At 51.0% G+C, this 24679-nt stretch overlaps 1 protein-coding gene across 2 annotated transcripts in view; it reads right to left on the bottom strand.

Moving 5' to 3' along the window:
* HIVEP3 (HIVEP zinc finger 3) overlaps positions 1-24679 on the bottom strand; it is a 102391-nt gene that overhangs the window by 28200 nt on the left and 49512 nt on the right. For both annotated transcript variants that reach the window (XM_040231516.1, XM_040231517.1), the window contains exon 3: positions 21939-22084. In XM_040231516.1, coding sequence (XP_040087450.1) covers positions 21939-22084 — 146 coding nt within the window. The remainder of the gene's footprint in view (positions 1-21938; positions 22085-24679) is intronic.

Genomic DNA, 24679 nt, shown 5'->3' with positions numbered 1-24679 from the left:
CCTTTGACTGTGTGGATCACAATAAACTGTGGAAAATTCTGAAAGAGATGGGCATACCAGACCACCTGACCTGCCTCTTGAGAAATCTGTATGCAGGTCAGGAAGCAACAGTTAGAACTGGACATGGAACAACAGACTGGTTCCAAATAGGAAAAGGAGTACATCAAGGCTGTATATTGTCACCCTGCTTATTTAACTTATATGCAGAGTACATCATGAGAAACGCTGGGCTGGAAGAAGCACAAGCTGGAATCAAGATTGCCAAGAGAAATATCAATAACCTCAGATATGCAGATGACACCACCCTTATGGAAGAAAGTGAAGAGGAGCTAAAAAGCCTCTTGATGAAAGTGGAAGAGGAGAGTGAAAAAGTTGGCTTAAAGCTCAGCATTCAGAAAATGAAGATCATGGCATCTGGTCCCATCACTTCATGGGAAATAGATGGGGAAACAGTGGAAACAGTGTCAGACTTTATTTTGGGGAGCTCCAAAATCACTGCAGATGATGATTGCAGCCATGAAATTAAAAGACGCTTACTCCTTGGAAGGAAAGTTATGACCAACCTAGATAGCATATTCAAAAGCAGAGACATTACTTTGCCAACAAAGGTCCATCTAGTCAAAGCTATGGTTTTTCCAGTAGTCATGTATGGATGTGAGAGTTGGACTGTGAAGAAAGCTGAGCATCGAAGAATTGATGCTTTTGAAGTGTGGTGTTGGAGAAGACTCTTGAGAGTCCTTGGACTGCAAGGAGATCCAACCAGTCCACTCTAAAGGAGATCAGTCCTGGGAGTTCTTTGGAAGGACTGATGCTGAGGCTGAAACTCCAGTACTTTGACCACCTCATGCGAAGAGTTGACTCACTGGAAAAGACTCTGATGCTGGGAGGGATTGGGGGCAGGAGAAGAAGGGGATGACAGAGGATGAGATGGCTGGATGGCATCACCAACTCGATGGGCGTGAGTTTGGGTGAACTCCGGGAGTTGGTCATGGACAGGGAGGCCAGGCGTGCTGCGATTCATGGGGTCGCAGAGTTGGACACGACTGAGAGACTGAACTAAACTGAACTGAATGACAGCAAGGCTTTCCCAAATATTTGAAGGCAGGGTAGCTACTGCAACCCATCAGACCCCTTTTCAAAAAGGGGCCAGCTGGCATTACCGGCTGCTTCAACCTGCAAAGCACACAAGGGGGCTGTGTGTTCGGGCCCCAGACTTACAGACTCAGATCTTACGGGGAAGAGAAGAGAGTTCCATTCTAGTTGTCCCATGATGGCAGGCACCTTCTTGGCTCTTGTTCTGAGGAGATCTGCTCTCTACCAGCTGGGAGTAGAGGAGAAACCAGGCTCATAGAAAATCTGTCCACAGAAGCCTCAGGTCACAAGTACAATTAATGCAGTCTCCTGGGAGGTGGTTCAGTCCACAGGCAAAACCAAGACAGGCAGGAAGATCTGGGTTCATTTTAAAAAAGAATATTCCAACCCCAGAGCTACAAACTTGGAGCAAAGCAAGCTTGAGTGGTAGTGAGCCCCCCACCATGGATAGTGTGTAAGCACAGACTAAGAGTCAGGTTTGGGGCAAAATAGATTCCTATGGTAGAGAGGCTGGATTTGAGGTGGGCCTAGTTGGAATCTAAATGGACAGTACCCAACCCGGTGTTCCAGCCGCCATCAGCCTGCAGGGGGATAGGGTGAGAAAACAGGAAGGAAGGATGTGGTCATGGCTCAGAGGGGGAAAGGACCTGTCTGAGGTTGCACAGCTACAGTGTGGTGAAGTTGGGATCCACTTGCTTTGTTTGGGATGCTGCAGAGTGCAGTGGTTAGGCACGGGTTGGAGGGTGGGTAGGGTCAGACTGCTGGGGTTCAAATCCTGCCTCATTGCCACCAGCTGTGTGGCCCTGAGCATGTTCCTGCCCCATGGCAGGGTTGGTGCTGATGACTCAGAGCAGCTCACTGTGGCTGTGGTATGGCTTTATTATTATACCTCTTGGCTGAGCTGTGTGATCCTGGGCAGGTTACTTAACCTCTCTGTGCCTCAGTTGCTTCATCTGTAAAATGAGGATCATGTACTGTTTCTTGACTTGGGGGTAACTGGACATAATTTGTATAATTATACAAAATTATACATCATTTTGTAATAACTCATAGACTGTACTTTTATGACTTGGATTGCTTTCGTGTGTATGGTCTGTTTCAATTTTTAAAATTACTGAAAGTAATAGTATATACTCACAGGGTTATTGTGAGGTTAACTTTGTTAGTCTAGGTTATGTGCTTTGAACTGTGCTTAGCACATAGCAGGGGATCAATCTGTATCTGATCTGCTGTCTAGCGCTCTGCCTTGAGAGCACTCATCACAGTTAGGTTTAATTTTCAACAATATAAGGAGGGACTTCCCTGGTGGTGCAGTGCTTAAGACTCTGTGCTGCCAATGCAGGGGGCCTAGGTTCGATCTCTGGTCAGGAAACTAAGATCTCACATGCTGTGTTGTACGGACAAAAGATTAAAATAACGTAAGGAAAACAAATGTCCCCAATTTTGATAGACTGAAACATGGAGATGTCCTTCCCTCCCAACTCTAAGAGGAAGCCATGGTTTGGGGCTAAGATGCCAGTGGAATGTCCATCCCTGGCATATACCGACCAGCTGATACAGGAAGCGGTAGAGCTGAAGCTCCATCATCCCCTCCTCCACTCCAGCCACAGGCAAATTTACAAAGGAATTCAGAACATGCTGATGAGGGTGCTGAAGCCCTTGTAAGCCCTCTGAGGCCACAGGCAAGAGGATGATGGTGAAGACCAAATTCCAGTGATGAAGATGGAATTGCTGACTTGGAACATGAAGCACTGCCGCATCCATGCATGGACACTGAACATGGCTGAAGGCATCTTTTGTTCCTCCTACAACACATGGTCCACCAGACAGGGAGTCTGTACCACTTACACTCCAGCAGTCCACGCAAGACAGCATTTGAGGTGGAAATCAATGTGATGAAAGCTCAGTTCAGTTCAGTTCATTTCAGTCGCTCAGTCGTGTCCGACTCTTTGCGACCCCATGAATCGCAGCACGCCTGGCCTCCCTGTCCATCACCAACTCCCGGAGTTCACTCAGACTCACGTCCATCGAGTCCGTGATGCCATCCAGCCATCTCATCCTCTGTCGCCCCCTTCTCCTCCTGCCCCCAGTCCCTCCCAGCATCAGAGTCTTTTCCAATGAGTCAACTCTTCGCATGAGGTGGCCAAAGTACTGGAGCTTCAGCTTTAGCATCATTCCTTCCAAAGAAATCCCAGGGCTGATCTCCTTCAGAATGGACTGGTTGGATCTCCTTGCAGTCCAAGGGGACTCTGAAGAGTCTTCTCCAACACCACAGTTCAAAAGCATCAATGCTTCAGCACTCAGCCTTCTTCACAGTCCAACTCTCACATCCATACATGACCACAGGGAAAACCATAGCCTTGACTAGACGGACCTTAGTCTGCAAAGTAATGTCTCTGCTTTTGAATATGCTATCTGGGTTGGTCATAAAGATCAAGACCCAGTAAAGAAAATGCAGGGTCAATAAAAGCCTCAGTGAAGTTAACCAAACTGTCAGATTTATATCAGGATTATAGAGGTGCAAGATGGCGAACAGATTTAGAAGAAATTCTGAGTTTAAGAATAAAGAGATTTGGTTATTTGTACTTGAAGAACAGAAAACAAGGCTTCCCTGGAGGCCTTGCAGACTGGACCATGTGAGCTTTACGTTTACAGGTAGCTTTTCAACAACTTATCACCTTCAGTGACTGACCGAAGCTGCAGCCAAATGAGGGTCCTCACCACTGGAGGGTGGGGCTGAGGTCACAGCACATCCACAAGCAGGAATGGTCCCTGGACGGCTCGAGCTCCTGCTGGCTGATCACATCTCATCTTCTCCATGGTTAAAAGCTTTGAATGCTTTGAATAGTTCTTAGCATGATAGAAGGGATGGGCACTGTGCATAGAGGGAGGCAGGGTGAGAGATATGGCTGTTGAAAGCTTCCAGAACTCATACATTTAGTTCAGACTGTTGCCACCACTGGCTCGGTTATCCTTCAGAAATGCCATGTCTATGAAAACTTGTCAGAAATTAAAAAATGTGCTGACCAGTTAGCAGAGAACATCTTATCTGCTTCCAGTCCAGTGAACCTGGCCATGATCAGGCACTGGACGTGAAAAAGCAAACCCAGAGAACGAACATGAGGTGCTGGCCGCCAGGGACACGGCTCTTCTGGAATCATCTAATGTAAAGGGGAAGTGGATGCTTCTGAACCTCCCTGAAGATATTTTTCAAGGACTGGGAGTTACACCCCAAGCACACAATAGGCCATCTCCTTGAGGCCTTCCTCGTGTTCCACTCTCCTTGGCCCTGCCCAGCCCTCACCTTTTGGAGCTGGTTTCCTCACTTCTGTTCATTCCACTGCTCACCCTGGGGATGCAAGTCTCAAAAGATTACAGCTTCTGACACGGTCTCCAAAGAGTCTTCTTTATGAGAGGGGAGAGGATACCTCCCCCTGCCAACTCCATCCTTCACCACAGGCCCTGGGGTAGCCCCACCACCACCAGCACCAGCACCATCACCATCATATCTATCCACAAACATTCAGTGGGGTTCACTCAGGGCCTGGCCAGGGGCAGGTGGAGGGGCAGGAACAGGATTCAACTGGGATTTGCCATGCAGGTGACTGAGAAGCAGAAGATGCAGAAAGCAGGGTCCCCAGTTAGTGGCAGGGGGCTGCGAAGGGAAGAACCCAGGATCTGGAGCCACAAAGGTTTGAATTTGAATTATAGCTCTGTTCCTCACTACCCAAGGGACCATAGTCAAGTTCCTTTGCTTCTCTGAGCCTCAACCCCCTCATCTGGAGAATGGGTGTATGTGTGTGTGTGTGTATGTATATAAATAAATAAATAAATAAATAGACACACACTATTCAGCAAGGGGTGATGGAATTAGAAATTATGTTTGTGAAGGGTTTAGTGCTGAGTTCTGTACCTGGGGCACAGCAAGCCTTCAATAGGCCACGGCTGCTATTATTGCAGGGAGGGTGGGAGAGGTTGACGGGAGGGTAGGCGGGTGCAAGGGAAGGACAGGATGGCGAGGGGGCTGTTGGAGGGGACAGGGCTCAGTCCAGTGGGCCACATGCTGCATTTCAATCAGGGGTCACCAGAGGTCAGTAAGTTGCCTGAGGTCCCCCCTCAAATTCACACAGGCATTAACAGCAGAGGGCTTCCCAGGTAGCTCAGTGGTAAAGAATCTGCCTGCCAAGCAGGAGACTCTGGAGACAGAGGTTCGATCTCTGGGTCTGGAAAATCCCCCAGAGAAGGAAAAGGCAATCCACTCCAGTATTCTTGCCTGGGAAATCCCACGAACAGTGGAACCTGGCAGACCTCAGTCCATGGGGTGGCAAAGAGTTGGACATGACTGTGTGACTAACATTGACAGCGGAGCCAGGACCATGTCGGCCGGAGACTCCCATCTCCAGAGTGGGGCTGGGGCTGACGGGACTGGGTGTGCCCTCCTCAGAAAGGAATGCTCCATCCCGATGAGTTCACACCTCCCTGCACCAGGCCCTGCGCCAGTAGAGAACTGAGTCAGCGCACAGCCCCTCCTGGAGGCCTGAGGACAGCTCTCTAGCATGCTGGCCCTGGAGCATCACATACGTCTGCCGTTCACAGCACGTGAAGTGCCTTCCAGAGCAACTGTCGGCAAGAAGGCAACCCTGTGGTCAGAATGACACCCAGATGAGATGTAGGATCAGCTCAGAGCGGCTGGATGAGAACAGAGCCCGCTAAGGTTTCCCACAGCTCTCCTCAGTGTTTGCTGAGATTGGAGGCAGGTACCACACGTGTCCTCCAGCCTTCTGGCTTCACAACAGCCTGGGAGGCAGAGATGGCTGTCTGTGCTCCAGAGATGGAGAAACTGAGCCCAGAGATGCACAAAGACCTGCCCTCAGCCACACAGCTAGTGAGTGGCAGCACAGCATGCCAAAGATCATTCTCATCAGCCCACTGCCTACATTTTAAAACTTACAGTTGTGAACTGCAAGTGCATTTTATGAAAAGGATTTCCCCTGCCCGTGGGCTCTAAGGCTGGCCACGAGGGGGAACATGCATTTTTCAGAACCAAACAGAAAATAATGCAAGTCAAGATAAGGTGAGACAATGGGTCGGGGGGCTTCGGAAAAAGAGGCAATGTATACTAGGCAGCAGCAGGGCGGGGAAAGGTCTGGGAGACTCCATGGAACAGGGCCATTTGACCCGAGCTCTGAGGACAGCCCACTGTGGGGATACGGAGCTAAAGAAGAGGAGAGGCTCCTCCAGGTGGAGGGAACAGCAAGACTAAGAGCCGAGGCAGAGAAGCCTGGGATGTCTGGAAGGTTGGGCTGGGGCACCTAGGGAAGTAGTCTGGGGCCTAATCAAACACGGGGTGCTCTGGAGGGGACTGGGGAGCCAGGCAGGGTTCTTTCTGAGCCAGGCTTTCCGGCCAATTGTCTAATGGAGTTAAGGGAATAACAGGGGATTTAAAAATAGCCCCAGTGCACGGAGTGTCTAGAAAATTTATAGTTATTTTTTCATTTGTGCGTTCCCATTTTAAAAAAGCGGTGAATAATATGGCCTTTTCCATTTAATGGAAAAGCGACAGAGGTCCTTCCCCACCCCCACTGACACCTGTGACCCCATGACCCCATCACAGGCCCCTCCACAGCTTACTCATCTCCCACTCACTGCAACTCCTGTCCGTCTCCAGCCTTGCCAGCACCACAGGCCTCTAGCCTTGGACCAGTTTGTCCATCTGGAAAAATCTTCCCTCCTCCACTCTCTGCCTTTGTTACCTGCCCCTCATCCTCAGCTCACTGCTGCACCCTGAGCGGTGCTTCCCACATACCGCCCAGCCTCCTGGTCAACAGCTATGTGTGCAAAGCTGGCCCGGAGGGGCCAGGAGCGGAGCTGTGGGACTCACCAAGCTGCCACGTTTATGTGTTCAGTCCTCAGAACAGCCCTTGCTTGTGTCAGCAGAGCTCTCCCCACTCAGCAGATGAGAAAGGGGGCACTGAGGGGCTGAGCGACTGCACCAGATCACACACCCAGCAGTGATGGAGAAGGACCCAGCCCCAGAGGCCACACACCTGATTCCTCCCTGCCGCCACCATTCCTGCCTCTGTCCCGCCTGACCAGCGTCCTTCCAGCCACACCAGACTCCATCTCTGGACACACTGGTTCCATGACGCTGGGGTGATGCGATCGAGGCTTTCTCATTTAATCCTCACCTCAACCCCAGGAGGCGGCGCTGTTCCAGTCACCCCCCAGAAGAGGAGCAGCTGCACAGGCGGGCCAACAGTTTGTCCCAGATCAGACAGCTCATCGGGGCAGAGCCAGGGTGGCTCCTGGGTCTGTCAGGCACAGTGATCTTCCTCGAGACCGTAGACAACAACCCAGACCAGCGTGCCCAGTCTCCCTTCCAATTATCCCCCCATCCGACCCACCCACCGGAAGTGATCTTCCCATGAATTGCATAAAGGCCTGCAGTGATGCTTCTCCGAGCCAGGTGCCTCGGGCCCTCCAGGCATCTGAGCTCAGAGACAGGCTTGCCTGAGCAGAAGCCCAAGGTTCCTGCCCCAAGGGCTCACAGTCACAAAATCACAGGTTTCACACGCTGGTTACGTCTTCCTGACACACATTAGCATAGAACATGACAAAAATGTAATCAGCAGCATTTGTGGGAGCCGCCGGAAATCACCCTGGTGGTTTGTATTACAGCCTGCAGGAGGTTCTCACCGGGTAGCAGCTGCGCAACGGGCCAAAGTGGGTGGGAGCCAAGGGCCCAAGAGTCCAGGGAGGGGACAAGACACATGAAGGATTCTTGGGAGGGATGGAAGCAATCTTCCCAGCGTGGTGTGGGTGAAAGCACCCTGATTCTTTGAGAGGAAAGGGACGGCACCCAGGCCCACCCAGCAGGTGGGGTGTAGAGAGGGGTCCCTATGGTGCATGGCCAGGCCTGTGTACACAGCCTGCCGGAACCCCAACCTCCTCCTTACCACTTCCTGCAGGAACCCAGTGCTTGAGCCCATCCAGGAGTCTCATGGTTGTACTAGGGAGAAGGTCCAACACCTGGGGTGCCCAGCTGGCTGCTTTCAGTGTGTTGTCTCTGCTGGGATGGCCCTACCTGGCACACTGGGCAGAGGAGACCCAAGGAAGAGGGTGAAGGGGGAGGATTCTTTGGTGAGGATTTGAGCAAGCATGATGGATGCCCTGTCCTGCCGGACCCCAGGCAAGGCCCGACTGCGTTCACAATAGCCTTTCCCCAGCCTCAGGTAGGGGCTGGCTGACTAAAGGCACTCTGGCCCCTAGAAGGGGGAAGGAAAAGAGCCTGGACCAGCATGGGGACATCCGTGGGTCACTGCTGGGCCTTTTCCTGCAGCAACAAGACCCCACGGGCATCCTGCTGGAGTCCAGGTCGGGGATGGCCCAGCCTGTATGAATCCACAGCGCGCTGGCTCCTGCAGCCTTGGCTGGCGCTCCCGGGTCACCGCGCAGCCTAGGGCTGGCTCCCCAGGGACACTCTGTTCCCCTGGTCCAGACCCATCCAAACCACCACCTCCTCTCAGCCCCTCCCCTCCTCCCTCCTGACCCCTGACCACCCAGGAGGAGGAGGACACACGTCCTCAGCTCCCCTCCTCATGGGAAGGGTTCGCCACTGGTCGGTGAAATCAGAACCGACAGAGGGCAGACACTGGGAGGTGACGAAGCTCAGGAAAATCGTGGTTTGTAGGGTCTGGGCCCGAGCTCCCGAGCTAAGCAGTCTCAGACGCTTCCGAGGGACAGCCCGACTGCTCCATCTGCTGATGTTTAGAAAGTTGATGGGAACTGGTCTCTTCCTCTCTGCTAGGGGGCGGCTCCTCTTCTTTCTGAATCAGCCTGGGCTCAACTGGACTGGCTGGGTGAACACATTGTCCTCCCAGGCCCCTGAAGGTCCTGCCTCCCAGCTGAGCAGCACAGCCGGCAGACCAGCCTCTCCACCCTCTGCCCTGCCGGCCGTCTCTACTCCTCGCCGCCTTCCCCGGGGAAGCGCCCTGTCTGCTCCTGGCTCCAGTTCCCAGAAGCCCGGCCTGGCCCCTGGCTGGCCGCCTCCTGGCCCCAGTCTGCCAGCTGCATTGCCAGTGGGTCCTAAGGCCTCGCCCACAGCCTGGCTTCTCCCTGGCTGCCTTGGGTTTGTTTCGCCTCCTGTGTCCGTCCTGGCTGCTGTCACCATGCTCCTGGGAACCGGCCTGCCCAACACGCCCGCCCCCTGGTACCCAGGCTCCAGCCGTCTGCCTTCTGCTGGCTGCTGTGCCCCGGGACCCACCTCCCACCACCTGGGCTGCCCTTCGGTCTGCAAGCTGCCTACGGTGACAGAGGACGCCCGTCCACAGCACAGACCCAACATTCTGTTTGGAGTTCAGGCCCGGCTCTTTCTCTGGTCTGATGCCTTTAGCTCGCTTTCTTGGCCTTGGCAGATTCTGCTTGTTCGGAGATCTGCCCGGTGGCCCCTGACAGCCTCTGCCCTTTTAAACTCTTTCCTCAATTCCTGGCTTCCCTGGCCTCCTTTCTTCTGAGTCAAACTAGTTCATTCTCTTTTTTAAGTATTTATTGTGAAACAATCACAAACATGTTGAAAGTACAGTTCTAAAAAAATTCTTTTTTTCCGGAACTGTTTAAGAGCAAACTGCCAACCCCATGAACCATCAGCCCTGAATTCTCCAGGGTATGCTCCTTCTATCCAAGGCCACATCAGGCCTCTCTGTCTGGTCGGGCTCTAACTCTCCATGTGGGGTCCACCCCATGGCCGGGGGGAGGCCCTCCTTAAACCGCTAGGGTGTGTCTCCCCAGCCAGGCCACCCTGTTAGCTCTTGAACACAAGGGATCCTCTGGAGTCAAACGTCTCTTTTCATGGGAGCTGAAAGTGCGTCAGAATCCCAGCCTAATTCACCACAATGCCACCTCCCTGCCATCAGCATGGCCACGCCGAGATGGCACAGATCCTGTGCCCTCATACACGCTCAACCACACAGCCTTCCTCCCTTCTTCCTGTTGGCGTGTTCTGAGTGAAGGCCAAGAGGCTGGCTTCTATTATTCCTATGCTGTGTTAATGCCTCCCTGGGCTGTGCTTTCCTCATTGGCAAAGTGAGGAATTTGGATCAAATGATTTCTAGGGACCCTTTCAAAATAATGATAACAGTGGACTTTGATTAAGTACTTACTACGCACCAAGCAGTGTCAATTCTTTACATGTGGCTTCTTAGTTAAGCCTCATATGAACTTTTTGAGACGTAATTGCTATTATCGTCCTCTTCCTATAGATGAGGAAGCTGAGGCACAGAGCAATTACCTAACTCACTTATGATTAACTGGTTGCCGTGTTAGAGCCAGGGTTCCCACGCAGGTGGTCTGGCTTCAGCGTTCACACTCTACCACAGCGTGCTTGCAGAAGAGGGAGATACCAGCTGACTCCTTACTGGAAGAGGCAGTCATGTAAGTGAATACTGATCATTCATGGCAGATTAAGAGGTCCAACACTATGCTGGGTACATGATATACAAACATCATTTCCTTTAATTCTCAGCTTTGCTCAACAGGTGCTGTTATTATTCCCACTTTTCAGATGAGAAACCTGAGCCATAGAGATGTTATGTGATTTTCTAATCAGTGGCAGAACCAGAATTTGAACCCAGGTCTGGCTGCTGCCAAAGTTATGCTCTTGTCACCATGTTCCGCTCAACTGAGATTCAGGGCTCTGCTCAGGGGGTGGGACTGAAAGATGCCACTCATTCCCTCTGTTTGGCAGTGCAGCAGGAGGGGTTGGGCCAGACCCTGGACAGCTGATTCTATTTAGTGTGTCTGATTCTATTTAGCATTCACAGTGGCAGAAGAGGTACCTCCACTTCCAGGGAGGCACTGAAGAGCATGATTGAAGACACTCAGGTGGGCAGGCACAGGTGCAGGATGTGGCCTCTGGAGGGTATCCCAGAGGCTGGGGCTTCCCCACCGTGGGCAGCAAGGAGCAGCTGATGCTTGCAGGGGACAGACCATAGCAGGGACCCCTCCTCCAAAAGACTCCGGTCCAACTCTGTCTTAATTTTTCTAAGCTCCTCATTTTTCTGGCAAGTCCTAGAGATTTGATATGTCTATTGCCCCCCTCATCTCCTCACCTGTGTGTGTCCAGGCAAAGCAGCACACAGCAGCCAACTCTGGGCTCCGAGAGGAAATTCTTCCCGACAGATATCTTATCTCAGGCCGGGGCACACTGCCAAGGACTCCTGCCCAGGCAGGGGGCACCCTGCAGATGAGCTCGGCTTAGATTTCCTGACCTTTAGAGAAGGCAGCTTCTCTGAGGGAGGGACAAGGACTGCGGCAGCCCGCATAGGCCCTTCACTCAGACCCCTCCCTGTAAACTGTCTCCGAGCAACATCTTCCTCAGTATTGAGTGCCGAGCTGAAACAGCTCACTGGCTGACAAGAGCTGGAAAGACCCTGCACATCACATCATAAGAGCCAGAGATGGTTCACCCAAGCCACACAGTGACCACTCATGCTACAGACGAGAAAGCCAGGTTCACAAAGAGCAAAGGCCTACCCAAGGCCTCAGCGCTAGTACAGGCAGAGTCAGGATGCAGCCCCCAGTCCCGGACTCCAAGACCCAAGCCCTTTCCCACATCCTCCAATTACCAAGGGAGAGACTGCAATCCAGAGAGAAAAGATGATTTGCCCAAAGTCTCCAGCTCTGGGGCTCACCCCACTTACCTCCCTCCCTCCAACAAGGAGGCCTCATTTCCAACAACGCCCAAAGATGGAAAAGGTAAAATTTCCTATGATTTGCAGATAATAAAATTCAGGGGGACCCATGCTCAGCCCCAGTGTCTGACTTTCCATTTGCCCAACCCATGTGGCATTTCTCTTTTTTGATTTCACTTTCATTGTCCACATATTAGCCTCCAACTCTCACCTTCTTGATACACTGTTCACACACAGCTGTCAGAGACAGAGCCTGGCTTACACCTTCAGCAGCTCTTAGTGCCTGGGGAGAAAGGCCACTGGAGCCTGGGGAAGATCACAGTCATGCTGGAGAGGGAAGGAGGTGGGAGGAAAGGAAGATGGAAGGAAGGAAGGAGCAGTGAAGGGGGAAGGAAGCAAGGAAGGCAGCGGCCCCTTTGCGAAGCACTTCCTATAGGCCATAGTAAAGAGCCCACAGAATCTTTCCATTTAGTTCTCACTAAGGAGCCTACTTTAGGGACTAGCCAGTAATTGCCAGAGGTGGGCCTAGAATCTCATTCTGTCTCAGGCCAATGCCCAAAGACTTCTCAGACTTTCTGGAACACCAACACCTCCCCACTGTGCTCCTCTGAGCCCAGAAGTTCAAGGAAGTGCCACAGGGGCCCCAAGGACCTATAGGAAAGGCTGCAGGGTGACCTTCTCAGAAGAGCTATTTGGAAGAATGAGTTCTGTGCCTGAAACATTCTAAAAAACAACCCTACTAGTCGCCTGTTATAAAGATGGTGGGGAAACAGTATTTATGTTTCCTTTCCCTTTGCTTCTGTCTCTTGGCATAATAAACACACAAAGAAGAGAAGAGCAGGAGAGGATACTGGCAATGCAGTTTTGGAAGCTGGAAAGAGATGGATGACTGAACAAGACTTTGCAGACTCAACAGAATGGAATCTAAGTTGACAGCAGGTTATAAGAGAATAAACTCGACTTATGCCATGGGGCCCCTCAAGGACTCTGGAGGTGCATATGGGGAGAACCAAGATAAGGACAACTAGTGGAAAGTCCTGTTAGAAGCAGTCAGACCTCACCCCTTTCTCAACTCCAGCAGCTAGGAGATCACTCCTGGAAAAGCCTGGAGGTTTATTCTCTGCAAAGGGTGAGATGGAAGGCCTTTGAGGGGATTCAGGCCAGGTGATGGCAGGATGGGGAACTGCAAACAAATGAAGGGGTGAAGTGAATGCATCACTGGAGGCTGAGATTCCCCTTCACTCTGCCTCCCACCTTTTTCCTTTCTGTGGCTCTCAGACTATGGGAAATGAACCCTGCCACCTTCAGACGGGAGGCTGGAGTCTTCATCCAAGAAGAAAGACACAAGACTCTGCCACTGCAGCCCCAGTAGAACAGCCTAGTCTCGGGGAAGCCTTGCTGTCACACTCAGGTGCCCAGGCATCTTTGAGCCTCCCACTCTTAACATGTGAAGACACCAGAGGTTATCAGATACCTGAGAGAAGAGACTAAACAAAGACAAGGGTGAAGAGAACCTGAAGGACACAGAAATCAAGGGGAAAAGAGCACTAAAGACAAAACAACGAACATTAATAGCTTCCGAGAGGCCTGAAATCAGTCAAATAAGAACAGGATCAGTTCAGTTCAGTTCAGTTCAGTCGCTCAGTCATGTCCGACTCTTTGCGACCCCATGAACTGCAGCACACCAGGCCTTCCTGTCCATCACCATCTCCCGGAGTTCACTCAGACTCACGTCCATCGAGTCTGTGATGCCATCCAGCCATCTTGGTACAAATGAAATAAAGTCACAGATGTAGAAGACAAACTTATTGCTACCAGGGTGGCAAAGGGGAGGAGGGATAAACTGGAATATTGGGACTGACACATACACAGTACTATATATAAAATAGATAACTAGTAGGGACCTACTGTATAGCACAGGGAACTCTTCTCCACACCCTGTAAAGACTTAGATGGGAAAAGACTCTAGAAAAGAGTGGATATATGTATACGCATCACTGATTCACTTTGCTGCACAGCAGGAACTAACACAACACTAAATCAATTATACTCCAATAAAAATTTTTAAAAATCATTCAACTTAAAAAATAGAGAATATTTTAACTAACAAAAGTACATAAATAAAGATATTCTCAATAAAAGAGAATAGGATACTACTAATATAAGAGGAACATGCAAGGAAAATTAAAAATGTGATAGCTGAAATGAAAACACGAATGGTTGGAAGACAAAGTAGAGGTCCTCAGAAAGGAGAGCAAAAATACGAAGAGATGGGGATTCTGGCAGAGAGGCGTAGAAATGAGAGGAACGAGCCAGGACTTACTCAACGCCTGAATAACAGGAGTACCACAGAGAGGAGAGAGAAAACCAGAGGAGAGAAAACCCTCAAGGAAACCATTCAGGAAAGCTTCCTAAAGCAGAAGTCCCTAACTTGGCAGATTGAAAGCATCAGCGAGTGATAAACTGCTCCACACCGAGACCCAGGCTTGAGAAGTCGCCGCTCTAAGCAGGAAGAGAAGACCCTCAGACAGTCACAGAGGATGGAACAAGAATCAGGATGGATCTGGAATTCTTGAGAACAACCCAGAAGCTTGAGGAGAAGGGAGCAACGCTTTCAAAACTAAAGGAAAATGACTTCCAACCCAGAATTAGACACTTGAGCCAACTGAGGAACACAATAAAAACACTTCAATCCATTCACTCATGCAAAGCATTGAAAAAGCTCACCTCTCACAGGCCCTTTCTCAAGAAGATCATGCTGAAGGATGGTCTCTGTGAAAATGAGGAAGTAAACCAGGAAAAAGGAAGATGTACGGCTATGAGGTGATCAAGCATAGGAGGCAAGAGTATCTCTAGGGTGAGAGTGAGGGAGTCCTGGGGTGGCAGCTGTGTTCCAGGCTGAGGGAGCAGCCTGTGTGGCCTGGAGTCCACAGGATCCCTCAGGGAGGGACTGTGTCCGCAAGATGATTTACAGAGGACCCGATGCATCTGAACGTCTTCAGGGGAGAGTTGTGAAGTAAGAATTTGGGGGGTGAATTAACAATAAATATATAGACAACTGGGGCTCCCCTGGTACCTCAGCTGGTGAAGAATCTGCCTGCAATGCAGGAGACCTGGGTTTGATCCCCAGGTTGGGAAGATCCCCTGGAGAAGGGCATGGCAACCCACTCCAGTATTCTTGCCTGGAGAATGAACAGAGGAGCCTGGCAGGCTACAGCCCATGGGGTTTGCAAAAAGTCAGACATGACTAAGCGACTAAGCACAGCACAGCATATAGAAAACAGATGAAGTTAACACACATACAACTTTTATTCCTAGAGAAAATAAAAGTTGTATATGAAAGCAAAAGTATCATATAACATAGCTGTGAAGCATAAATGGTACGACTCTGATGAGAGGATGGGGGATGAGGGGTCATGTGTGGACTAGGGAAAGGCTCGTGAGTCACTAGCTAGCACCTAAAGCTGAAAAGCCCAAGAGTAGCAACCCAGGCACATTATTCAGAGATACGAAGGTTAACCAAGATAATCAGCTAGAAGAGACGAAAGTTATTGCTTCTGGGGTGGGGGTGGGGCAGGGCAGAAAATGTAGGGGAAAGAAGGGTACTATCGTCTTCCATAACAAAAGTTATAGAGATGTTTGGCTTTTTCAACTCTGTGCATGTAAAATTTAGATAAAAATAAACACAGTGGCTAAGACTCAGCACTCCCAGTGCAGGGGGTCTGGGTTCGATCCCTAGTCAGGGAACTAGATCCCACATACCACAACTAAGAGTTCATATGCCACGACGGAAGCTCTCGCACGCCACAACTAAGACCTGGCACAGCCAAATAAATACGTGGATAAAAATGCATTTTAAAAAATAAATAAATAAAGACTGAAAGAAAGAGGGAGAGTGTGTGCCACTGTTTGCTAAGAGGCCGCTTCCCTCACAGGAGAGAAGGGGATCCCCCAGGACAGGGAGGAGGCAGGTGGAGACTCAGACAGATGTGGTCCAGGCCCAGGGGATGCCCAGTTCTCATTGCAGCTGCCGGCGGCCGTCACATGCTAGGGTGGGGACTCCACTTCCCCACCCCACCCCCTCAGCTGAGCCTCTTGCTGCCTTAGACCCTATAGTTAAGGGCCAAATCAGCTTGAGAAATGGATTCTCCTTTAAATTTTAATAGGATGCATTTAGGTCTTCCCTGACCATCCTCAAGACTCTGGGGACTCTGGCCCCAGCAGACTCAGACACTCAGTCTGCCCCTTGATCAATACGTCTTTTCTTTTCTTTTTTTTTAATTGTCGGTGACTTGGGTTTTATAGAGACATAATCAGTTTTGTCTCATGCCTGGAGTGAGTGTTCCCTGTGAAGTCCTTTGAGTGCTCAGGAGAATGATGCTAGGCCAGCATGGAGAGTCGACCTAACTAGACTGCTTTACCTCTGAGATATCTATTTGGAGGATAATCTTTACAAAGGAATAACTTTCACAAGAATCTAAGTGTTTTCCTAGAAACAGACATTTCCTGGTGTTTTTTTTTCCAGAACAGCCATTCACAGATCTGTTTTGAGATTGCAGGTATCTAGGAACAGTGAGGAGAGGTCTAGATGGGGGCTGAGAGGACCCTCCCCTCTTCCCCCATCCAAACCATCAGTTCTGCATCCAGTGTGCCAGCGTCTGTCTCCCCTCACCCCGCACCATTACTCTAGAAGCACCCCTTCTCATCGGTGCTTGGCCCCACGCCTTGCACCTCCTCTAGGACTCTGCCTGCCCTCAGCCCCTTCCCTCCCAGCATCATCATCCGCCAAGCCCTCCCTCACCCACCACTACTGTCAATCATTCCTAGCAGCACAAGCCTAGGGAGGATCTCTCCACGTAAATATCGCCTGCTCAGCCTCACACACAGGTGTCCGGGCCCCGCCCCTCACCTCCTTGTGATTCCCTCCTTCCCTCCATAACCAGACTCTTGGGACAGGTTCACACATGCCACCTTCAGAACTCCATCTCCCAAAAGAGCTCCCGTCAAGGTCACCAGTGACCCCCACGTGGCTATATCCCGTGGACACTTGCCTGGCTTCCCTGTCTTTGGCCTTTAAATGGCCCTCAGCACAACTGACCTTGAACTCCCTCTGCCCTTGTCTTCCAGGATTTCTCACTCTGCTGGGTCTCTTCTATTCTTTTGGCTTTTCCTTCTCAGACTCTTGCAGCTTCATCTCTACCTGTCCTCTGGCACATCCCGGCTCCGTCCTGGATGCCCTATTCTATTCTTTCCATTTCCCCAAGTGATCCCCCATCCAGCTGCATCCTCCTAAATAGCATCTATGCACTGAAAAATGTGAATATCTACACATCTCTCAAATGTATCTTTCCTGTCCTCTGCAGGCCAAGCTCAGATATCCAATTGCCACATGCCTTCCTGAACACTTGGATGTCTGACTGGCATCTCAAAGTGAACACTGTCCACCAAGCTTTGATCCCTCCTTCCCCAAATCTCTTTCTTACTCTCCTTCCCATCCTTGCCCATCTCCGTAAATGGCAGCTTCATATATCCTTGAGCCAGAAACGTGGCAGTCATTCTCCATTCCAAGCTTCTCATCCTCACCCTTTGTATTCGATTCACCAGATGTCCTCTAGCTCCACTCCCATCTCCACTGCCATCTCCCTGGTCTGGGCAATTGAATGTCGCACCTGTACTTTGCAATATCCCACCCTCCTCTGTGTCCACAAAAGCCCAGGTCATATTCCCTAGGAGAGATGGAACAACAGGGTTTGGGAGAAATAGAAAGAGAACTAAACCCAGTGTGGGCACATGTGATAGGAGCTGGACAACTTGCTCCTGGCCCACAGGGGCCACACGCAAAGCTGCACGTCTACACTCCAGGGAGAAGCCTGAGGATTCAAGAGAGATCAAGGCACTGAGTCAGAAAGAAGACATGGCCCTGATGGCCTGGACTCACCCAGGAAGGACAGCGGCCTCTCTCCAGAGTTGGGTGCCCAGGACCACTCCTCTCTGGCCCCCAGGACAGAAAGGATCTACTCACAGCGGGCACTGGCCAGGAAGCTGGTAACCCATGAGCCAGCCCTTTTTGGAATCATGTTTCATTTTTTACCTGTAACACTTGCAGGGCAGGTCAGCAAACAAACAGCCTTGTCTCCCAGCCCCAGGTGCTTGCCCCATAGCCGAAGCCACCTGACATCACCTTCCCAGGGCAAGTCTGACTTCAGGTTGGTGGGTTGGCCCTAACTCTCTGTCCTTCCTCCTTCCTGAGACCCAGAGTCTCCACTGCTCATGGATTCTAAGGGCTGCTGAGTTCAGGGACACAGCCCCTCACCTGAGGTCTCAGGTAAAGGGAGATTCCTTCAGTTAATAAACATTCACCAGCGCTGCCTACATGCCATTCACCATTTTCAGCACTGGGGATACAACAATGAATAAAGCACAGTTCCTGACCTCTCACAGGGAGTATGTTCTGGAGGGGGAAACAGAAGTAAACTACTGACTGGGGAAAAATAAAGCAGGGGAAGGAAGCTGGATAAGAAATGCTGGAGGAGCGTACACAGGGGAGGATGATCTGGTAAGGCTTCTTTGAAGGGTGATGGAAGAAAGTGATGGAGCTGTGGGACTCCGAAAAAAGTGTTCAAGGCAGAGGGTGCAGCAAGTGCAAAGGCCCCAAAAGCAGCATGTCAGACAAAGAGATCTTCGGCTGGAGCACAGGAAGCAAGGGGTAGGAACCTGCCAGTGCAGGGGACACAGGTTCAATCTCTGGTCTGGGAAGACTCCACACGCTGTGACGCAACTAAGTCTATGCATCGCAACTACTGAACCTGCACTCTCGAGCCCGTGAGCCATAACAGGAGAGGCTACCACGGGCAGAAGCCTGTGTACTGCAACTAGAGAGTGGCCCCTGCTTGCTATAACTAGCGAAAACTCATGTGACGACCAAGCTCAGTGAATAAATACGTAAATAAAAAAATTTTTAAAGACCTATTTAAAAGAAAAAAGAGAAGCAAGGGGTAGAGGGGCAGGCAGAGGTCAGGGAGGATCTGGAGCTAGAACACACAGGCTGCTGCTGCTGCTAAGTCGCTTCAGTCTACTGGAGGTCTGTGAAGGGTGCAGAGTGGGAGTGACAGTGTCTGCTGATGTTAAACCGGATCGCTCTGGCTGCTGGGTTAAGAATACATGATAGTGGGTAAGAATGGAAGCAGGAGAGTCTAGCAGGAGACTGTGACGATCCAGATGAAACTCAGCAGCGGTTTGAGCTGGGACGTGGGAGAAATGGGCAGATTTTGGATATGGTTTCACAAGGTGAGTTGACAGGATTTGTTGATGGAGATGAGACAGAGCTGTTTTGAGCCTAAGGATCTGGTTCCCAAGGTGGAAGGAGATGCTGTTGGTGGTACCTGTAGGGCTTGGTCAGCACATACTGAGTTTGAGGTGCCCTAGTCTTCCAGGCAGAGGTGCCCATGAGGCATCAGAAGCAATGGTCTACAGTTCAGGAGTAAGGTCCTAGCTGGAGATTCACATTTAGTGTCCTTGGTGCAGGGATGAAGTTTAGCCAAGGAAGCAGACAACACTGATCAGGGAGACCATTCAAGGCCACAGGAAACTAGTCTGACTGACCAGGTGCGTGAGTCACCAGGACACCCAGACTGCCGTCTGACTCACCTTTCCTCTCTGCCGGTCCCAGTCTCAGATACCTTCCAGGCCTAGCCCACCTCCTCCAGGAAGCCTTCTCTGGCTACTTTGGGCCCAGGGGTCCCTGCCTGCTCTGAGCATCTGAACACTGATGGTCCACACCTCATCTCCAGGCCTTCTGCTACCCCTGAGCCAGCCTCCTTGAGAGCAGGATCACAGATGACCCTCTTGGCTCTGGCTATCTTCTGGTACAGGGCACTTGTAAGTTCTGTGACAACCCCAAACTTTCAAGTCCACATTTGCAAACCCTCCTGGAGGGTGACACCAGCCCTCAAAGAACCGTAAATATCGAGGGGTCACCAGAAGAGAAGGTGGGAGGTACAGTGGGGGCCCAGATGGGACAGCGGGGCTGTGGGAGAAGATGACCTGACCGGTGGCATTGCATAACCCCATTCCCCCTACCAAAGTGCTGAAATTAAATGTGACAAGTGGAGAGAGTGAGGGTGACGTTCTTCACAGTCGACAGAGTGAGATTATCCTGGAGGGGATCAAAACAATGGACACAAAAATGAGAAAATACTCCGATACCCATTTTTTAGCACCATGAACTGTGCTGGTCTTTACATAGTGCAGCACAGGATCCCCCAACAACCCACAAAGTATGAAATTATCCCCTTTTACCGATGGGAGGCAGAGCTGGAGAGGGGAGGAGACTGTCCCAGTGGAATAGGTTAGTGGGAGAGCCACTCTGGGGCAGGGATGCCGGACCTGGCAAGACAGGGAGATTCTGAACAGAGAGGGTGGGACTAAGTGATGATCTGGATGGAATGGTGGGGATGGGTTAGAGTGGGGACCCCTGGCCAGATCGCAGGAAGAGGAGAAGAGGACTCAGACGTGGCCTTCACCTCTCAGCTGAAGGTAGATCGTGTGGCAGAGACTCTGGGAGGCGGCTGGAGCTGTGAACTAACTGGGCTGGGGAGAGACTCCTGCCAGCTGCCCTTTCGGGGCTCAGAACAAGGGAACTGCCTCGGGGAACCAGATCTCCAGTCTGGGGGCTGTTGCCTCTCAAGGCAGAAGCAGACCCCTTTGTTCACACCAGCTGAGATTCAGCCGCCCCTGGGACCCCAGAGATGGTCCTTGAAGCTGCGGGGAGAAGGCTGTGACTGATCCACCAATCCTGGGGTTAAGTCTCACGTGGCCTCTGGAGGATCCGATGATGTGTGAACACAGAGACACACGGGGGCGCTCTAACCAAGTAGCAGAAGAGGAAACCCCAGGTGGAAAGACAGTGCTTGGAAAAACCCGCTGGTCTAGTGTTTCTCAATGGAGCAGTTACGGGAACTCTGGGCAAGATATTTCTCCCCTTTGGGGATGCGTCCTTGCCACTGCAGGATGCTTGCCATCCCTGACTCCCCTCCCTATTGCTGTGACAACACAAGTCCCCAAGTGCAGTTTTCAAACACCCGTCCTGGGAGACCCTGCTGGTCAGTGCTGAAGGATGCCCACCAGTGGCCTCGGGAGCTGGGCTCTGTCTCATCTCCCAATGCTCCAGAGGAACCCGGCACCTCCCACTTTGATCTTGTGAGTTGGGCACTTGCAAGCGCTGGAGAACTGTAGGCCCCAGTGACATTCCATGTTCCTGGGGACATGGATTCCTGGGGACCCTCCTCCCTGGGAGGCAGGTTTTCCTCCATGCCGTTATCCCTCGGGACTGGGGAGGAAGAGGGCTGCATTGATTACACTGGGGACACAGACACAGGACCCTGAGACAGACACAACGGGACCTGCGTACAGACACCCACATCCCAGGGAGCACAGATGTGGTCACACAGAACACAGCTCGCACAACACTTCCACAGAGCAGGCCTGGAACCAGGCAGCCTTCTGGGAGCCCCGAGAGCCCCACAGCTGAGAATTCTGAGATGTTTCAGTCCTTAGGTTTACGAACACAAAGCACCAAAGGTGAAAAACTAGGGGTGTTCCTCTAAATGTTTACAAACCAACGAGTCCTGGACCCGGCCAGTCCAAGAAGAGACCCAGAGACCAGTATGTACAGCTGATGAGTGCAGTGCACCACCAGCCCTGTAGACATCCCAGCTGGCATGGACACCAGACCTGTCACCGCGGCTGCTTAGGCAGAACAGGGGTGACCTCTGCAGAACATGCACCAACGTAGATGGCAGGCCGCACAGGACCCGGGAGGGCCACTATCAACCCCAACGTGGGGTCTAGGAACCCAGTCAGCATCTGAGGCAAGAGGGGCTGGGGGAAGACCCAGACGGCTCCAGTCCCCAGCATATACCTGGTGTCCCCGAGCCCCCACCAAGGAGCCAATGTTCCTTAACAGAAGTGGCCAGCAAGTCCCACAAAGATGGCACTTCCTGGAAGGTGGAAAGCCCAGGGCTCCTGTGGGCACAGTCTTGCCCAACGAGATGCTCACCGCCTCTGAACACAGAAGGCAGGCACCACCCCCAGCCTGCAGGCGGGCGCGAGCACTTACTGCATGGAGAGCAGACACTGCAAACCAAACATAATTCTTACCCTCCTTCGAAGATTTTGATCCTCGCCGGCTCCCCTCTCTTGGAGGCGGGAGCGTCCTCCTCCGGCTTCCCTCTCTTCTCCTCTTCTTTCTCCACTCTAGCTATCTCTTTCTGTCCTTCCGGGGAAACCAGCGAAGGGAGGCGAACCTGGCCCACCGCAGGAATGACAAAATCACTGCTGGTTAACACGTCGTCACGGAATGATGCCCACGCTTCACCGTGGCTCACTTCACTCATTCTCCCTCTGCCCAGTGACAAGATGCTACTAGCCCCACTTTACAGAAGAAGGGAAATGAATCCCCAGAGGGAAAGTCAGAACCGGGACTCTGCCCAGGCCTTCCCACAAGAGCTGCGTTTCCTCTCTTTTTTCCCACTAGTCTAGGGGCTTCTGGGGACAGGTCCTCATCTTGGTCTCCCGGGCCATGCCAACCTCAGAGAAGGTGTGTGAGGCATGCTGCATACAGAAACGAAGACTTCACCTTCGAAGATTAACTGGCCCAGTTCTCCCTTATACATCAGAAAGTCAAGGCCACACAGCAAGTCAAGGGCATTTCTAGGAGCAGAAAGCAGGTCTCCTGAAGGCCTGGACCCCACCCCCGGCTGCTGCCAGAGCTGGACACAGAGAGGCTGTGCTGCCCACTTATGGGCATGTGTCTGGGGGATGGACATTTTGGGGAGCCCATTCTCTTCATGAGCTATAGGCTTTGGTGTTAAGAGCTGGCTGGATAACCTGTCCCCTAGATCTTCTGATGGTGGCAGGGATGGGTGCACCCGTAATAGGGAGCAGTGATGCTGGGCTGGGGGCTGGGGGCTGGGGCTGGCAGTGATATTCTCATCCTACTCCATGCCATTCCATTAAGGTCAGGAGGAACTACCCTGTTTATAGCCAGGAGGAGCAGCAACTGTGTCCCCTGGTGCTGGGACAATCTAAGGACAGAAGTCCCTGCTTCAGCCACCACACCTGCTCCTACAAGGGGCTGAACAGAAAAGTAGCTGATTGGAAATCAAGGAATCGGAGTTCTTGCATTACATAGGCCACTGCAAACTGAGCCAAACTTGGGTGGATTACTTCACCTCTCTGAGGCTCAGAGTCGAGATTAGACCATCTTAAAGATTCATTCCAGGGTCAGCTTCAATGATTCAGTGACTCCTGACAATCTCTTCAGAATTGGAGATGGGGAGTGGAAACCAAGAGAGGGTATGGTGTGCCGCTTCAGCAGAAGATCGCTGATTTTATGCAATACTCAAAGGTTTTCAGAGCCTGCTGTTTTCACTTCCATGTCAGCCTGCCATCTGGGCCATCCATGGCATGACCAAGAGGCCTCCCTCAGGCTGATAAATGCCTTGTGTCTTACAGCCAGCTGTGATGTCAGAGCCAAGCTGGGGGAGGCTGGTGTTGGTGGCAGCAGACACTCTACCAGGAAACATGGTTGGACTTGAGCAAGGGACCAGGGATCCACTTTAAGTTTTAAAGATAATAATGTGAGTAACTGCAGATAGTGATTATCAAGTGTCAATGTGCCAACCACTGTTCTAAACACACCTTGCATATTTTAACTCATTTAATTATCTCCGCATTCCTATGAGCTAAGTATTTGCTATCTTACAGCTTTTTATCTCTGTCTTACCAATGAGGAAACCAAGGCACAGAGAGGTTAAGTAACTGACCCAAAGTCAATCAGTAAGTAAGTGAGTGAGATCGGGGAACTCAAATTTGGGCAATCTGGCACTGAAGCCCTTGTTCTTAATCTCTTTGCATTAGTGCATGCGGTTGTCAAAATTATCTCCAAGGAGAAAAAAGGAAGGAGAGATGGGGAATGAAATGTGGCTGCAAAGTGAACTCTTGTATAAGCTTGGGTTTCTTCATGGTTTACATATGAAAAAAAAATATATGTGACCAAACTCAAAGCTGACTGGGTGGTCTATTCCTGCATAAAGATGGTTAGGAAGAGCTTTGAAATCGTGATATCAACCAAAGGGCCTTTTCAGAGCTACTAACAGTGAATGGAAGCTATGGGATGACAAATGTCAGGTCAATATAATAGGGAACTTTCTTAAAGCACTGTTCAAAGATGGGTTGGGTTGTACTAAGGGGTGGTGAGCAACCTATCACTGGAATGCAGGCAGAGACCAGAGAGAGGGATGATTGTAGAAAGGCATCAGGCCGTGAGCTATGCAGTTACAGTAATGTACCAGACTGGTGAGCTTCTGGTAGGAAACACGCTAAGTTTAAGTGTTTAAGTGAAAGTCTTCAGTCATGTCTGACTCTTTGCGACCCCATGGACTATAACGTCCATGGAATTCTTCAGGCCAGAATACTGGGAGTGGATTGCCATTCCCTTCTCCAGAGGATCTTTCCAACCCAGGGATTGAACCCAGGTCTCCTGCATTTGCAGGCATATTCTTTACCAGCTGATCCAAGTGAACCAAATGAGATATTCCAGGAAAAAGTTGCAGCTCATTTTAGGAAAGCAGCATTTTAAACAAATGGTTATCAGACCCAGTTAAGCCAAATTAACTCTTTGTTTTTCTTAAACCACCTTTCAGTGTTCAGTCATTAAAACAGAGGAGCAATTCAGATCATCCAAAAGAACTTTAGAGTGAGATCTAGTTTTGAATCCAGGCCATTTACTATGTTTGGGACCTTGTGCAAGTTACCTGACTTCTTTATGCTTTGGTCTCTTTATCCATCAAATAATGATATAGAAACCTGTCAATGTGGTTGTGAGGAAAAAAGTCATG

The sequence above is a fragment of the Oryx dammah genome, unplaced genomic scaffold (assembly GCF_014754425.2).
Source record: "Oryx dammah isolate SB20612 unplaced genomic scaffold, SCBI_Odam_1.1 HiC_scaffold_28, whole genome shotgun sequence".
NCBI lineage: Eukaryota > Metazoa > Chordata > Mammalia > Artiodactyla > Bovidae > Oryx > Oryx dammah.
Note: the sequence above shows the minus strand (reverse complement) of the source record. Positions and strands in the feature narration are given on the sequence as shown.